The 18,481-nt window shown below is 47.1% G+C and overlaps 1 protein-coding gene across 1 annotated transcript in view; it reads right to left on the reverse strand.

Annotated features, from left to right (window-relative positions):
* ALPK2 (alpha-kinase 2) overlaps window positions 1-18,481 on the reverse strand; it is a 96,406-nt gene that overhangs the window by 30,146 nt on the left and 47,779 nt on the right. The window contains exons 4-5 of the mRNA XM_012651732.1: window positions 7,739-10,985; window positions 2,867-3,014 (exon numbers count right to left, since the gene is read on the reverse strand). Coding sequence (XP_012507186.1) covers window positions 2,867-3,014; window positions 7,739-10,985 — 3,395 coding nt within the window. The remainder of the gene's footprint in view (window positions 1-2,866; window positions 3,015-7,738; window positions 10,986-18,481) is intronic.

The following is an 18,481-nucleotide window of genomic DNA, read 5'->3' on the forward strand; positions in this document are numbered from 1 at the left end:
AAAACCACCTCGGTAAGTCCCAAAGAGTTCTGTTCAACATTTGTTGAGTATCTGCTCTGTGCTTAGTACTGGGGTATTCAACGATTAAAAAAAAAAAAGGCACAGTCTTTGCCCATGAGTGTCCTCTAGTCTGGGAGGAGATGCACAAACAGAAAATACCAATGTGACTGTGAAACGTGAAAAGAAATGATCTTGTGCCTTTTTGAACCAAGAGGAAAAGGCTCAGTTTCATATCCTGTTATTCTGTAAGGGAAAAATATTTTGAACTTAGGGGAAGAAATGGCCAAGTGCAGACAGAGCTGAACAGGAGTGGTGGCCGGCTGTGGAGACACGTGCAAAAGAAGCCTGTGCCCAGATCACAGTAACACTGCCAAGAAGGAAACTGGCTTCAGGGAGAGCGCCTAACGTGGGGACTTCTCGGAGGGACCCCATCACCCATCACTAGCCCTAAGGAGCTGGGGGAGGCAGCACCCACCGCACACCATCCCGTCCGGGCTGGGAAGTCCCTGGGTTGTCCTTCCTGTGGCCATCCAGTGAGGTCCTACCGTCCACACAGCCAGCTCCTCGTTCACTTGCTGCCCAGCAGGGATGACGTGACCTGTGCTCCGAGACCTTGCTTAGCTGTCAGCAGAGCCACTCCCTCTGCCCTTTCAAAAGCCTAGGGAACTCCAAGCACCTCTCTCCCCAGAGTGGGTTCCTGGTCACCAAGCAGGTGCTGATGGCCCAGACAGCACTGGAGGGCACCATCTTGCGCTCTCCACGGAGCCGCGACACAACACGGCTGCGCAAATGCTGGGAACAAGCTATCGTTTTCTCCTTCCTGGTTTCCTCGGAGTATGCTAATCTTGCCCTAGTCACAAGAAAGGGTTCTGACACCTCATTTCCAAACTTTAGCCTGTTTAGGAAAGTACTCAAAACTTGGGAACAAAGGCGAGAGGATGATTGCATGTCACTGTTCAACAAGCTCACTCAAAGATTAGCTAGTTACGGGGGAATGTGTTGCTATTTCTCATTTAAATAGAACCCACTCAGACACTTTTAAGTTACATGTTAACTTGTAGGTTTCTGTGCAGTAGGAAAGATGACCCCCAAGCTCTATGACCTGTGGAACATTAACCAGTTTTCTATCTACTCGAAAATCTGTTTCCGCATTCCTTTGCCTGATTGGCCGTATAAACCATCATTCCACAAATGTGCCTTTGAGGCGTTTTATCATATTACCAGTCCCCTCATTATTTAATAAGTTCAAGAAGACCTTTGCTCTGTGTTCGCATTCTGTTTGAGAGATTTCAGCTCTTTGAACATCATACCCTGACAAGGCAGTGAGGCAGCTCCTAGACCTACATGGCAAAGGAAACACTCATCTGGGAGCAGGGGTGAGAGAAATTCGCTCACGTTTGAAAACCCACCTGAAACAATGCAAATGAGCTCTCAAAAAACAAAGGAGTTAGAACCGGAAAAAACAAATGGGTTCCACTAAGCCAGACACTGTCACCAAGAAGAAATGAAGCAAACATCACTAAGAATTTAAAGACCTTAGGCACACGTCGTTAGTAAGTAGAATGCTTACTAATGACACATACTCCCTAGATAAAGTTTAGGTTTTTGTAAATACACATCAAATGGAAAAGGGACCCTCAAGACACAAGCGCCGATTCCGACCTTACAGCGAGGCTGATTAATTGAAAAATGGCTGGAAATGCTGGTTGATTGTTCTTGGCTGACAACTTCAGAAAATAATTTAAAATGAATAACTACTTTCTTTATAAAGCTCTAGGGAACCTCCTTGATTTAAAAATCAAACCATTTTTCTTTTCCATTATAGCTCTTCCTAAGCCATACCTAAGACAAGCAGGGTAACAGTGACATTTTAGGCAAAGTGGTTATTATACCAGTCACGATCCGGTCATTCCCTGGAGTGATGAGACTATAGCCCAAGTATTGCATAGTTGATTTCGGAAATAATTTCTGGACATATGTTCCAAGCAGACACATTTGGTTTATTAACCAGAAAACTCTCAGATTTTCTCACTTTTTCGGTCTACTTGTGACAAAATTAAGGGACTAGAACACCTGCTATGACTCAGGGAGCTGAACTGGGACCTCTTCCGTGAGAAAGCAGCTTTTGAGGGTTGAGATAAGCTGGTTTCCATCGAACCAGGTGATTTGCTTCTAGATTGTGTCAGATGAAGCTTGAGTTCATCAGTTCATTTAAACAAGCATTTACGGCCACGAAGGTACTTAAGGAAGCCGTTAATGGTTCATTCCACTCGGGGTATTCTTGGCAATGCTTCTCACTCTCGTGTCTCTCCTCCTCCTCCTCCTCCTCCTCTCCTATAATACCCTACGGACCCAGAAATAAACTGGCTTTCCCACCTTAGAGATGGAGGCCTGTCACCCTCGACAACTGTTACTTTTCTGTAACCTCCTGAATTGTTTTTTCCTTCCAATTCACCTTCTTAGCTTTGTGTGACCTTTGTCAGATTCATGGGAATTTATGAAACAGACAACAGACACAAGGAAAATCCACAGACATACAGAAGAGAGCTCTTTCATCTTCGGACCACAGAACCTGAGACTAGAATGTTATTTGACGTGTTCCCTTGATTTTAGAAACGTAATGCAAGGTTCTGTGACTTCCTAAGACCACAGAGCTCAGTGGTGGCAGAGGCAGAGCAAGAATCCCTCATCATTTTCCCTGTCCAGGCACCATCTTCCATTACTTACTCTTCTTGGATACTGTGGGTGTGGAATCTCTGCTTCAATTCTCCTTTTCACTTCCTATAATTTATTATTTTCTTTTACAACTACGATGTGAAATAAATAAGCAACAACTGTGAAAAGTAACCAGGGACAGAAATCACACCTTCTCTGCACTTGGGCTATTGACTTTGAATCTTTTGTCCACAAGATAGTAGAATCTTCGTGAATTTCTGCAAACTGGCAGCTTAATTTTATATTTCCGGAGTGGTCAGGGAACATCTCGGCTTGGATCTTTTTCAGTAACACTGGAGCTAGAAACAAGAGATTTGCAGGTCAGTGTAGGCAAAGCCTTTCCCATTTCATCTCATTTAATTTGCACAACAATCCTAAGCAACAGAATAATAATTATTATTCCCAAGGTGTGGATGAGAAAATTGAGTGTCTAAGGGGAGATGTGGGTTGCCTAAACAGTAGGAAAAAGAACAAATCAATCTAATAGAAAACTCTCACTTCTACTACTTAAAATTCCTTGGGTGAGGTCTGTGGTGTTTAAAGTGAGATAGAACATGAGAAATTTTTTAAAAAACGGGTGAGGGTTGGGAGGACGGTAGATATCTAGTCTGTGGGATCTCAGCCAAATAAAAGTGCCTTTAAATGATTCCCAGATGATCCAGGTCAAAATCAGAGCTGAGGACTAGGGAGTACAGCAAAACCTGGACTATCCAGGTAACTGTGATTAAGCCCCCAAAATGTAAAAGACCACTCAACAATAAGTTATTTGCTGAATAATATTCATCCATCTTTCCCCCTTGATCCCAGTACTATTTGCAGAAGATAGCTTTGTGGATTGGAATGACGTCTGATATCAATCTCATTAGCAAAACAGAATGAAAAAATAGAAGCAATAAGGAAACGATTCCCACCTGAGACCTTTGAAAATCGCCTCTTATTTGGATCAGCAATGAGAACTTGGCCTGCTGGGCAAATGTGTAATTAGTCAGGGCAGCCACCGGGTGGCAGCATAGACATTAGAACAAGACGGAGATGGAGGACCCCACCAGGCAATCACGACCCTTGGACAATGAGATTCCTGGAAACCTGGTGAGTCTGTTACAAATTAAGTACCTTAACTCCATAGCTTTGGTACCACAAAAGAGTGTATGATTACAAAACTATACCATCCACAGCCAAGCCAAAAGGCATCAGTCCTGAGACTTCGTTAGCTCCATTGCCTCCAATTGCACTATAGTAAAATAGCGCCTGCATTAAATGAGAGAGAAAAAATACACCAGGCACTTCTTAATGGCAACCCCCGTCTGGGCTCATTGGGCCCAGTGGTTCCTGGCCAGGCCAAGGCTGTGTCCAGGGGCACAGTGTCAAACTCAGGTCTTGACCAAGCCCTCTCCTCATCTGGGCCATTTCCTCGAGGGCCTTTCCAACGCCATGTGGTGGCAGTCTTCCTGGGTGATTTGGGGTCACCCAAATCTGCCCACAGCTGCCACAGCCTGCCGTTAAGCATTGAACACTGGGAAATTGGGGGTGGAGGGAAGGGCATGCAATGGGCCGCAGAACAGAACGCTGGTCAGCAGGAGAGGCGGAGCTGGCTCGGACGAGGGGCCTTGGGGCTTTGGAAAGGACCCCGTGTGTGTGAGACAGAGGTGGAAATGCAGCCGATGAGCTCAGAGAAGACCTGGCCTGTGGCCAGGTTTCTCCTCTGTGTGCATTCCGGCCAGGTGTTGAGGGAAACCGACAGCAAAGTCCCCTGGTGAACATAACGCTTCAGTTGTACTAAGCTTTGAATGTGAAAAAAAGGTTACTCAGTGTTTATTTCTTCCAGAATTATCCAAGTCACCCCCTTACACACACACACACACTCCTAATTCCTGCCCCACCAGGTCCCTGGTAGGAGGGCGTTAAATCTGTGCTCCCTTGGGGGTGGCAGGGTGGGCAGACACAGTCAAGGTGTCACCCAAGGGCTCTGCAGTGTACTAGCCAGAAGCAGTGACCAGGGCTCAGGGTCTTAGGAAAGCCAACACCACAAGAAGCAATGAGAACTTCCTAGTCTGGTGTCTCCTTGGTGGCAACTTTTTTTAAAAAAAACGATAAAATTGCTATGGCTTACACTGGAAAAATGAAACCAAAACCTCTGAGTGTCTTGCTGGTTGGGCAGATTCTTAAAGGAATTGGCCCACAGATAGAAATCCATAATGAACAATTAAAAAGTGATATGTTAAAAGGAAAAAGTAGGCCATTGTTAAGGGTGGGCCCTCTGAACGCTGCCATCCCAAAAGGTAAATGCTGGGAGAGAATCATTTTCCTGTCTCTTGTCATCACCTGTGTTGGCACATAGGGATTAGTGCACACAGCAGATTCTTATTAAATGAATACTCAGTGCACTAATTATCACAAGTAACTGGGGTCACCATGTAAGATGGCATGTTCTTAATAAATGAATAAATACGTTGGTCAAGCAGTTATTTCCCCAGTCAGGTCGAGTGCTCTTTCAGTGGAATGACCTAGTGTTGGTTTGTAGTCAGGACGGGGAGCGGTGTTCCTAGCAAACTGGGTGTTGCAGTGCCAGTGTTGCAGGCACCTGTTTCTCTGTCTCTCCCTGCAAAGGAAATCCGCCACAAGCTGCAGAAGGACTATAGGGTGAGGACCTACACAGGTGCATGCAAAACCCGCCCTGGACTCCCATTTAGCTGCTGACTCAAGAGTAATTCAGGCCGGGCGCGGTGGCTCACGCCTGTAATCCTAGCACTCTGGGAGGCAGAGGCTGGAGGATTGCTCAAGGTCAGGAGTTCAAGACCAGCCTGAACAAGAGTGAGACCCCCCCTCCCCTGTCTCTACTAAAAAAAAAAAAAAAAAAAATAGAAATTAGCTGGGCAACTAAAAATATATAGAAAAAATTAGCTGGGTACGGTGACACATGCCTGTAGTCCCAGCTACTCGGGAGGCTGAGGCAGGAGGATCACTTGAGCCCAGAAGTTTGAGGTTGCTGTGAGCTAGGCTGACACCACAGTACTCTAGCCCAGGCAACGGAGCAAGACTCTGCCTCAAAAAGAAAAAAAAAAAGAGTAATTCAGGTGCATGCCCTGCCTGCTCACTCACCTCACAGGTGAGACCCTGAGTTCTTCAGAGAGGAGAGGCTCTGTATACAAGCACCACTTTTTCTTCTAATACTAGTATCAACTCAGATCATTGTGTCTGAATTAAATTCTTAATTTATTTCATGAACATAATATTTGGCATAAAAATGGCCTTATTTGTTATTTAATAATAATTTTTTTTAAAGTAGCTAATAACCATGAGGGCTTGTGCTGGGCCAAGCACCATTCAAATTGCTATGCGTTTTTATACCTGAGATGACTGCTTTGATCAATGCTCCCATTTTACAGGTGAGGAAATTGAGGCACCCAGAGGCTAAAGCATTTGTCCAAGGCAGCCCAGTTATTGGCAGAGGCCAGACTTAAACCCAAGCTATACGGTTCTTAATCCATACTCCCAACCACTTTGTTATAGAGCTTCCTCCCACCCGGGAGGGCCCCACCACCTGCACATAGCCCCAGCTCTGAATCTTTGCCTCTGAACGGTCTCCGTGTCCTGGGTGGCATTGGTAACAGTCATTCTCTGGTCTGGCCTGGAAAAGTCTTTGGTTGTCTCTACCCGGTGGCCTCGGGCAGGGCTCTCTCAGGAAGTAGCCAGCTGCCCTCGCAGGGACCCACTTCCTGGCACCAGCCCCTCCCAGAATGTCCCGTGCTCTGCCTCCTTCAGTGCTCTGAGGCGGCTGTACTATGCTGAAAGCAAAACCTCTTCCCCAGAAGCGGCTATCTAGACAACCCTTTGCCCCACAGGTAACTTGCGTAATCGTGAGCAAGACTTCCACACAGAGCGTTTGCACTGTCTGTCTCTCCCTGCAGAGGAAATCCCCACACGCCAGGCAGGAGGCGGCCCCCAGCGGCAACCTATTCAGCCTCTGGGCCGAAACCACTTTAGAGAGAGTTTTTAAAACGCTGCTTCAGTCTCTTTAAAGATGTTTAAAAACAAATATCCTGATAACTGGGTTGGCGACTTCCAAACTCTCCAGAAGGCAGTGTTGTCTTTAATCCTCTCTGCAACAGGGGCTAAGAGCCGTTTTGATGTGTGTTGGGAATAACAAACACCAGCCTCAAAGTCGAGGACTGAGGTTAAGGGAGGAGAAAATTCCTCCTTTCCGAAAACAGGGTGGCAGCTTTCTGCTCCAGCGCACGCCGGCCACTGTCACCTGCTGCGGTATTCTCTCTCTTCCAACTTCTACCAGGGTACATGGGACAGGAAAGAAGAGCTCTAAATTAAAAGAGGCTCAAATCTGGGCTATAGAGTGGAATTTGGGGCTGAAATGATTCCCTACGGAAAGCAGAAATAACTACAGGGCTTTCGAGGTTCGAGTGATCTGAAACCTGGGATGGTAGATTCACATAAATGGGAAGGGTGAGTTGTAAAGAAATTTTATACTCAAATTTGGAAGGAAAATCCAAGGCTCAAGGAAGCCATTTTTAATGAAAAATCAATGATTAAAGAGGAGAATCCCAAATTGTAACGAAATATTTATTTCCATCAATCCCGCTTAGTGTGTGGCCTGTTATACTAATCAGCTATACTGATGAATGCTTCTGTTTATCCTTTTTTCAATAAATTTTTTTCTAAAAAGGATAATTAAACAGAAAGGCACCTCAATCACACCCCCTCAGCCAAACATACCTACAGGTGGTCTTATCAGCGGTTCTCAAGTGTCATTGCCTCCACCCCCCACCAGGGAACTTGTTGGAAACTCAAATTATTGAGCCACATGCATTGGATCAGAAACGCTGGCGGTGAGGCCCAGCAATCCGTGTCCTAACAAGCTCTCCTGGAGATCACGATGCCACTTCTGTGCTCAAGCCACTTGGGCACAACCTTAGCCCACCTGGGGGACACTCACCTTCATTACAAAGGACTCTGTCACCTGGTCTACAAACCCAAACTTTAACAATGACAGAAAGCAGCAGAGCCTCACCTTTTCCTTCTCTTTTGCAAGATGGCTTTTTGGGGTCTTTTTTCTCATCTGTGTGCGATAAGGACCTTTCGAATTTAGGTACCTTTTTAAGAAAGCTCGAGTTCTTTCTGACATTTTCCTTCTCTTCCAACTTCAGCCTCAGGGCTGCCACCCTGGACAGAACTTTCTTCTTTATTCCCTCAGCTAGATGTCCGCTTCCTGAGGTTTCTTGCTTCTTCTTGACCTCCTCTGACCCGGTCACTGCGGGGAGGGTCCCTGGGAATTTGCCAGTTTGGGCTGCCCTTGACTTTCTCACACAGCCCAGGGCGCCCTTTGGACGTGGGTCCTGCAGGAACTTAGGGGCTTTCTCTGACTCACAGTCTCCTGAAATGGATGCCAAAGTCATCACCGGGGAGTCTGATGAGCACGGGGGTTTGGTTCCCCCAATTCGAGGCCCCTCCATTTTAGGTTCCTCAATTCTGTGGCTTATGGAACAGTTGGCCACGTCTCCTTGAGGAGATGAAGTACGAGGCGACCTCATAAGATCACTAGAAGAGGGAAAATGATTCCCATACTCATTCTCAATAGTTCCACTCTCCTGTGAGTCAGAAAATACATATGCACGGTTTCTGGGCTCATCTAAGTCATGTGTAGGGACCACATGGACTTGGCCTGTGGAGTTGTGAGTATTAACCCCGACGGATGCAGGAGTCATTGTTGCAAGACAACTAGAAAGAGCTGCAGTGGGGGAAATACACTCTGCTTTGTCCTTTGTACTTCGTTCAGCCTCCCCCAAGCTCCTGTCACTGCCTTCTTGGATTTGGCTCATGCTGCAGCCACCTAGAATTCTTTTCCCTTCCTCGTCAGGATGCAGGACATGCCAGTCCGCAGGTGGGACTTCCACTCTCTGGCCCAAGTTCCCGTCATTCGATTTGCTCCACTCTCTGACGCCCCCCAGTGTGGCTTCAGAAGGCTCTGGCTCTTGAGCCCCGGTGCCCTCCGCCACACCGTCTTCATCAATGGGGTCCACAGAGGACTCCAGGATTTGAGAGCAGGTCAGCAACTGTTTAAAGAAGGCAGGGTGAGCCACCTTGACTCGGTTTCCCTCCTTGTCTTGACTCACACTGTGAGCATGTTTCTTCCCTCCAGTTTCAGAAGCCTCCGATGGTGAATCTGCAACACAGACACACAATTCCTTCTCATCCACAGGGTCCACGGATGACTCCAGGAGCCTGGGTTGGCGCAAATCCGGGGAAGAAAGACTGCTCCCGTGTGCTCTGATGGCTGGTTCTTTACCTTGACGGGTTTTTATGTCCCCAGCAAGGGCTGAGTCAGCACCCAGAGGACTGGGAGCCGATGCCGCCGTCTCAGAGGGGTCCGGCTCGGGCACAGCAGCATCTGCCTCTAGAGTGTCAGATGCAGCCCAGGCCCTGTCGGGAATTAGGGGACCAGCTTCTGACTCCTTGCGCTCAGAATTCGTCAGTGGTTTTGGTGGCCAGAGTTCCAAAACAGAAGGCTCTAGAGTTACAATCTTCCGTGTGCTGCCTGCTTCCCCATTCCCTGGTCCAGGCTCTTTAGACTCTTCCAGCAGGATGTCAGGGGGAGGTGGAACCTCGCTCAGAGCCTGACCGTCGTCTTCCACAATTACGCCAGCCACCACAGGGACACGTGTCCCCAGGCCTGAATTCTGCCCTCTTCCTTCCCTAGAGCTTGCTGGCGAGTGGTCCAAGGCCATTGAGTTTATCTCCTCTTGTGCAGCAAACATCACGGGCCAACTTTCTCGGGTCTTATCCGCAGAAAGAGAAGCCTGGCGGGGCAGCCTCTCCTGCAGGGTCCTCCACTCTGTTTCACTTCCTCCTGCTCGGAAACTCTCATCGAGGCTGCCACTGTCTGCTCGGCCCACGGTCTGGCTCTCATCTCCAGACGGGAGATCCGTGTGGAGGGGGGAATAGCTGCAGAAACCCACTCCCTCCAGGAGCAGGGGAACAGGGCCACAGACCCCTGGAACCCCGGGTGCCACGCAAAGTAGTTCCTTTGTAGATTTGGTTTTGGAACCACTTAAAATATGACCCCGCTGTACACTGGAAGGAAATTGGGGAAAATGTTCATCTGGTGCCTGAGGTAAGCTCTCCTCGGTGCCATCTGCATGCCTGTTCTCTGCAAGTGAAGCGGCCAGGTATTTGGCTGGGTGGACTTTGGGGACAATGGCAACAGTCGATGTGCCCTCAGTTTCCTTGGTCACCTGGAGACACTCAATATCAGCGGTTAATGTTGTTGGTGTCACCCGAGGGAAGTTCACCACGGAACTATGACTGGCTGGCACGTCTGTGGTGTCTGTGGCAATGGCACTGGGGACCCTGTCACCTCCCTCCTTCAATTGCACGGAAGAGCTGTTCTCAGAAGAAAGCAGCTGTGTCTGCTCTGGCCCCCCCAGGCTGCCGGGGCTCAGCCCCTCCTGGCCAGCCTGGACTGCGGAGGCCAGCGTGGAACAGGAGTTCTCCGCCTCGGCTGGACTTTCACCTTCCCTGGCCTTGCGTGAAACGTTCCAGATGAAAGTACTGACAAAAAGAGGGGACATGGCCGAGTTTCCATCCCTGCTGCCTTCACATGTAGACTGTGGAGTCTCAGATCCTTGTGTTTGAAAAAGAACTTCCAGCGTCTTGGCATCAGGAGAACATAAATCAGATACTTCGCTATGACCCTCTGCCAGCTCAAAGCCCATGGAGCAAATTTCTTGAGGTAAATATTTATCAACTGGCGCCCCACCAGGAGAATCCACGGTGTCACATGTTCCTTGGCCACTGGCTTCAAAACACTCCAACACACACACTGCTTCTTTGCCCCTTGGCCCAGTGCATGAATTTTCCAGGGTGATGGCGGTATCTGTGGGTTCAGGGGCAGCAACAGAGAGAGCCTCAGGCTCCCCGGAGTCCACGCTGGCATCCTCGGGGAGAGGCCCTGAGATCTCACCTGGGGACATAGTTTTGTCATTGGCTCCTGGGATGCTAAGCTCATGTTTTAGGTCTTCCCAGAAATCTCCATGTGTGTTGCCTTCTCTGTCTTGTTTTTCTTTATCCTGTGGGCCTTGCATACAGCCTTCAACCTCTAGGTACTGAGTCAAGGATGCATTTTCCTCGTGGACGCCTCCTAAGTCGGGGAAGGAATTTGTTGTGGTCCCAGTGAATGGAGACTCCTCCGCAGCAGGCTCTGAGAAAGCTGGCGTGCGGCTGAGAGAGATTCTCTCCCTGACCATTTCCCGAATTTGCACCTAGGAAGATGAAAAGTGGTATTAATAGAATTGTTCCTAGGAGAGCCCACAACAGGACACAACTGCAAGCCCAAGAGTGTTAATCCTTGAAGACTGTAATAATGGAAAAAAAAAAGAGTAGCAGGAATGATTGAAATCTAAACATGAATCCCAAATTCTCTCTAGCTATTCGAGACTTCCTAGAAAACTGCAAACTGAAAAAATTCTACGTTCCAGGAGACCCTTGGTCAAATTCATCATTATAAATAAAAAACCTCCTGACAATCATCATTTATTTAATGATTTTTTTTCTTTCTCTCTCTCAGAAAAAAAGATGGAAATAAATGGAATGTTACCTATTTTGATCAAGTAAGTCATAACAAAAGCTGTGCACATCATTCCAGAAAGATAAATTTCACACAATCATAACAAATGAAACATACAGTACTTACAAAGTAGTAATGAACAATCTTTGTCCCCAAAATATGAAAGCTTGCTGGTTAGTAATTGCTATGGTTTGGATGTTTGTCCCCTCTGTGCTCATGTTGAAATTTGATCCCCAATGTTGTAGAAGGGGCCTAATGGGAGGCATTTGGGTCATGGGGGCGGATTGCTCATGAATAGATTACTGCCATCCCTTGGGGGGAATAAGTTCTCACTCTGTCAATTCCCATGAGGGCTGGCGGTTAAAAAACGCCCGGCACCACCCCCCCTTGCTTTCTCTCTCGCCATGTGATCTCTGCACACACAGGCTTCTCTTCACCTTCTACCACCAGCTAAAGCAGCCTGAGGCCCTCACCAGGTACAGATGCCCAATCTTGAACTTTCCAGCCACCAGAATCATGAGCCAAATAAACCTCCTTTCCTGATAAGATACCCAGTCTCAGGTATTCTGTAATAGCCACACTAAACAAAGACAATAATGTTACTAAAGAACAGAGAGGCCTGTCCTTTGAACCCACCTCTAATGGAGTAATGGGGTTATGATTGGCTATCAGCACTGCCAATCATTTCTGTCCCCGAGAAGGCTATAAAAATCGCAGAATGCCTCCTAGACTTGAAAGCAAATGCCCTGTGGCAGGTAAACCACCTCCACAAGAAGTGGGGGAGTCAGGACTGCATAGGTTTTTGAGAAAAAAGGAGAGGGGGAAAAAGGGAGATGGGAAGGGAAAAGAAATCTCACATTCTAAGGATGGAACCTACTATGGCGCTATCTGAATGTTGTATGATACTGGATATTGTTCAAGGAAGCAGCAGCTCTGACTAAATTCTTATCTCGTAGAACTTGTAGCTCATCAACTATTTCAAAACAAAACAAAATTACGTCTAGCCAAGGAGCAGGGAATTGCCACTAACTTTTGGCAAGCAACTCGATCTTTGCCCCCAGGACTCCTGCCCTGGAGCTGCCCCATTCAAATGTGCAGGGAACTGATGATTGGTCTTAGAGAAGGCAGCAGACGGAGTCTCTCTCCCAGTATATTTGTTGAGAGAATGAATAAATGAATGACCCAGGTACCAGTTGAGACAATTCCACCCAACTTTACCTATTAAACCTCTACATTTGAAAGGTTTGGACTTTGCTTCTGACTTTGGGAAGACCCTATTTTAAAGGCGACTTTTAACCATAAGCATTACTGGTTCACATTCTGATGTTTCTAAAAAGAAAAGATATATTTAGTCTCTTTCTGTATCCATTTTTCTTCCTCACTATGTTAGAAAGGAAAAGGGAAGACAAAAAAGATAATTTCTGGGAAATAAGAAACAGGGATTTTAAAAGTGTCAAAAGAGTTTGAGGTGTATACAGTTTCTTCTCTGAACCTCAACCTCTATAACACATATAGAGGCTGTTCTTTTTATCTGCTATTTTGGTTCAGATTTTTTATAACATACTATAGCACAAAGCTACTGAATTATTAAGCAAGAAAGTGAGGGTGGACTGCTCAGCCCAAAACACCACCACCCCGGCTCAGGCCTTTCTGTCCTGCCTGGATTTCCGCTTCCTCTGTCAGTCCTTTGTTTTAAGTCTTGCTATTGTCACAGCATCCTCAGTGCCAACAGACATTTACAGAGGAGCTGCCATGTGTAGAATTCTCTGCCTGGCACTGGGCAATGCTGTCCAAAGGACTTCAGTTAAAAGGCTGCCATGACACTTACTGGGATGACATTTTTATTTTTATCCACCATTATTGATTACTACCATATCAATAGAGTAATAGACTGATGCCTGGAAGACACTCATATCTAGAGAACATGAATCATAGGACAAGTAAGCTTCGATTAGGACAAGTCTGGTCGCTAAAAGAGATCATCACACTATCATGTCTTGATGTATAAAACAGTTATGTTCCTATTAAGATTCATTCACTCCTTCCCTCTCTTGCTTTTAAATTAAAATTCTACTTTAAAATACCCTAGTGTAGTCCCACATGTAAAGAAATATGGCAAAGCCTTGACCATGTAAATCACACATTTGACAAACATTTAGTGAACATCTACTATGTACCAGCCGCTGTTCTAAGCATCTGGGAAATATCAGGAAACATAAGAAAGATTACTGGCCTGTAGAAGTTTCTGTTCCAGCAACAAACCATACAAACTGCTGATGTGAAATTCCATAAATTTGATTTCAACCAATGGGATTTTTTTCAAAGCGAAGCTTTTAGCAGCCCAGTACTTATTTGTCAAGGCTTTTAGCACCCTTTCCCAGAGTGGGCTCCTTGGTTCTCATTCAGAGGCCAGCTTACAGAGAAAGGGAAACCACAGACTCATACCTTTCAAATGAATCAGACCTTTCTTTTAGGAGTTGATCTCTTAGTTAAGTCATCACAAAAGAATGCCAGCAAATGATTCTTCTGTTGCTCAGCTGCTCTCATCACAGAGTGAGCGAGGAGACACAGGAGACTTTGTTATGTATGTTTGTTCTCATGCAGGTGAACAGAAGGAGTGTTTGGGGCTCTAGGAGGAAGCCCACCCTGGTGTGTGGTGTGTGGACTCAGAGGACTGACAGCTTGGTTGGGTTTGTAGCCCAGCTTAATCAAATATAGCATGCATGACCCCAAGTAACCTCTTTGGCCTCTCTGACCCTCTGTCTCCTCCTTTAAGGCTAACCACAGGCACGTCAGCACCATCTTGACAAGTGTCTGGCATATTGCCTGATGCCCGGAAGGCACTCACTGACATTGGTTTCCCTTCTTCTCTGTGAAAAGAAAGAGGTAGCTAAGGCAAAGAGGAAATTGAACAGCCCGGTTGAGCAGAGCCTTGAGCTACGGGCTTTACGAGGGCTTTCTCATTTGATCCATAAAATAAATCTGAAATTAAGATGTCATCATCTCCTCTTTACTGACGAGGTGCATAGCCTGGGTCCAATCACAGAAAGCACACAGTAGGTTATACAAGAGATTTAATATAAAGAATTGTTAACTGTGATGGAAGAGTAGTATAAGGTACAAGGAAATTCTGTGCAATACTCTAAGTAAGGGAAAGTACCAAAGAAGGACTAACTCGGGAAGGGTTTAGATCTAGCTAGAGAAGGTTTGGTTAGGCCACCAGATAGCAGAGAAATTTGCTGGTTTAGCCAGGCCAGAGCTGGCCTGGAATTGCTGGGCAAGCAATAGACCACCCTTCCCCGTGCAGGCAGGGAGCAGGTGGGCAGCGTCCAGTGGCAGGGCGTGCAGTGGAGTCTGGGGCAGAGGCTGAGCCCTGTAGACATGTGGGTCATGTGCGGTGAGGGTGGGGGCTTTGCAGAGTGCTGTGGTTGGAATGTCCCCTCCAAAACTCATGTGGAAACCTTATCCCCAATGTGGCAGTATTGAGAGATGAGGCCTTTAAGAGGTGATTGGGTCATGAGGGCTCTGTCCTCAGGAATGGATTAATCCATGCATGGATTAATGGGTTAGTGGCTAACGGATTCATGGGTTATCCTGGGAGGGGAACTAGTGGCTTTCTAAGAAGAGGAAGAGAGACCTGAGCTAGCGTATGGGCACATTCAGCCCCCTGCCATGTGATACATTGTATAGCCTCAGGACTTTAGAGGGTCCCCACCAGCAAGAAGGCTCTCGCCAGATGGGACCCCTCGACCTGGGACTTCTTAGCCTCCATAACTGGAAGAAATAATTCCTTATCTTCATAAATTACTCACTTTCAGGTATTGTTATAAGCAACAGAAGCAGACTAAGATGCAGAGGGAACCACTGCTCTGTGCTCCAGGCCCTGGTGGCTGTGAACAGGCCACACGGGCTTGTGGAGGGAAGTCTGGCATTGGTCCAGGCAGGAGGCCTTCAGAGCAGGGGCGGGCCATGGCGGGCTCTGGTTTCCAAATAGACAAGGCTGCAGAAAGGTTCTCACTAGGCTAAGGCTACAAGGTTGCAGGTGGACCACGTTCTGGGCCCCACAGCTGGGGCAAGATGACCACCGTCCGTCTCACCAACCCCACCAATGCTGAAATTGTTAATACAAGAGTCCTCTTCCCCCTGCAGTGTCCTTCCAGCACCCTCTACTGAGAAAGCTTCACATCGTGTTGACATTAAAGGAGAATAATGGAATTATTAGCACAGAGCGTATATTGAAGGATAAATTTGGAACTGAGAGGCATTAACTGAGAATTGATACATGAGGTCAACACTGTCCAGGGGTCAAAGTCTCCCTGGGTTCCCACCGTCAATGACAGAGCCAGGATTTAAAGCCAAGTCTGCTAGGCTACCTACAAATCCCTTTCCAACCCAGTTTTTCTAATCAGAGCAGTTAGAGCGAACCTCACTCCACCCCACCAAGGGTTGGGAACTCCTCTTAATTTAAACCCAGGATTTCTGACCTCCCAAGACTACAACTGTCCTTTGTACATGCAGAGTGTCCCTGTGTTGCTCTGTCTGCTTCTGCACAAGCTCTAAGGGCAAGGACTCTGTTATTCATTTCTGAGCCTCTGGAACCTTGCCCAGAAGGAGTTCAAATACTTTTGCTGAATGCATAACCAGATGAACGAATACAGGAGGGGAAAGGGTAAACCAAATGTAGTAACACTTCCAAGCCTCTTTTTGAAAGTAGCATTAAACTTGAAAACTTAATGCTTGCATAGCATTTTTCAACCAAAACCCCATTCAACATGCCTCCAATTCCAAAAAAAACATTGTTTTTATTTGCTGGCCTTTCCAAAAACTCTGCCTCCTAAGTATGTCTGCATTGGATCTAACGGAAAGGTGTGTTTCCTCTCTGTCCACCACATGACGTTCAGGGTTATACGCCTCATCATTAATAAGGGTGACCCGACACCAGCCCAGTGCATGATGCTAATTCGAGTCGCTAACAATAGAAGGTGGTATGAGATAAGATCCCTCTTCTCAAATAGCTTGTAATCCAGTTGAAGAGACAAGATGTACACGGAAAAGACAAATAACAATTCTTGACAAGTTGTGCTAATAGCCAAGTGGATGGAACTTAACGGCACTGTTCCAGGACAGAGCTTGGAAGGTCACCACTGAATCATCCTCTTCCACTCCAGTAATAAGATTCCTGCAGTGCAAAAATCAGAGGTTGTACTCTTACATGTGTCAATTCTGAGATGATTCTTGAACATTTCAGCGCAGTCTCAGAGACCTTCCCTACTGATGAGAGTGGGTGGATGCAGTAGACACTGTTGGGTGACTAATCGACAGCGTCCCCAAACCCCCTTGTCTCTTGCTACTTCCAACTAAGGCGGCAGGAAAACCACGCACTCTCCCAGCCTCCTGCATAGCTAGATGAGGCCCCGGGGTCAGTCTGGCTAATGACACGCACGGGGAATTCCACCAAGGGACTTCTGGGGAAGCTTTGCTTTCCTTGCGTAAGGTACAGGCATGGTGGTTACCTTGCCTGCCCCTCCTTTTTCCTCTAATCACGATGTGACTCCTGGTGCTGTAGCTATTACCTTCCAGGCCTGGGGCACCCCGCGTGAGAATGAAAAGCCAACATACTATGATGGGCGGAGCAGAAAGACAGACAGAATTTGGGGGCTTGCAGGCACCATTGAGCCACTGGAATGACACTGAGACCTTCAGTACCCCCAGGCTTCCAGTGAACAACGACAAAGCGCCTTATGTTTTAGGCCGCTATCAGTTGGTTATTCTGTTAACTGCAGCTAAAAGCACCCTAATGGGCACAAGAGAAAAATACATGGCTGAGGAGTGAAGGGGAAGGCATGTGAAGGTCACCCTGGAGCCCTCTGGAGGCCCTGGGCAGCCCTGGGCAGGGATTAGTGAAAGGGCAGTGTCCCAAAGGTCAGGTGTGCGGCTCCGGGAAAGGAGCTCGAGGCGCTGGTCGAAATGCCAGGGAATCGAAAGGGCCCGAGCAAGGTGAACTTGAAGTAGAGTGGGGGAGGGGGAGCAGAGAAACATGAGAAGATGATCGCCAAAGGAGAGGGGCCACCGCTCTAAAGCCAAACACCCAGGGCCAGAGAGTCAAGCCACTTAGCACCTTGCTTCAGCTGGGCGACACTTCCACACGCCAGCGTGTCCTACCACGGCATAATTTTCTTTCTCCAATGCCTTTTTCTTGTTTTCTTTTCTTTTTTTGTGTGTGTTCTTTTAATATTCTTTCCTCCTTATCTGGAGTAGTAAGGTACAAACAGCTCTACATCCTTCAGCAGCTGTCTACACATCATCAATTTTCCCCTGTGGTTCCAGGAATCTTTAAATGAGAACCTCCCCTCTCCCCAGCCATCCTGGGCTGCTGCAGCCTCGACCACGGATAACCTTTCCTAAATATCTGCTGAGCCTTCACGGTAGGCACGGCATCATCTGTCATTCGATAGATCAAATCCATACCACCTGGGGCTGCAAAACTGAAACTAGATAGCCCGGTCCCAGCCAAAGAAAGCTTAAAGGCAAACTAGAATATTTCAGGAACTAGAGTCTATTTTTAGGAGTTGCCTGGTTGCCCAGAACAAAGCTTCCCTGAAAGGCTTTGAATGCTAAAATAACATACACTAAAGTGGAGGACTGTGCCTTACTTGAGATTCATCTAAAATCCCCAATTCTGAAATCTGATCTTGAACACCCCTGTCATTTGACCAGCTCTTCTTCATTTCAGTCCCTCCTGGGAGACAAGAAATCTTCAGCCAACTGGTGTTACCATCCTGTCTTGATTTCTTGGGAAAGCTATAGAGTTTGTAAAATGCCCATTTGATCTCTTGCTGGGACAGTACTGGGTTTCCATGACTCATATCCTTCCTAGGACGAAGGGGCTCTGTGCACTCAGTGGGGTCTTTGCCTGGTCCCCTGGTGTGAGTGGAGGGCACTAGAGAACAGTCCGGGAGCTTGTGTGTGTGTGTGTGTGTGTGTGTGTGTGTGTGTGTTGTGCATCGCGGGTGGTGCGGGGTAGGTGGTGCTACTCCCACTACTAAGGGCTAAGCCCTATGTAGCCTTTAACGCATGTTCTAGGTGCTTTATGTACATTAATACAGTTAATGTTTGTAAAATGGCATAGCAATTTATGACTGGAGGACCTTGGGTTGTGTATTGCTGGGGAGAACACACCAGCTATGCCAC

This window comes from Propithecus coquereli, unplaced genomic scaffold (assembly GCF_000956105.1).
Source record: "Propithecus coquereli isolate 6110/MARCELLA unplaced genomic scaffold, Pcoq_1.0 Scaffold37, whole genome shotgun sequence".
Lineage (NCBI taxonomy): Eukaryota > Metazoa > Chordata > Mammalia > Primates > Indriidae > Propithecus > Propithecus coquereli.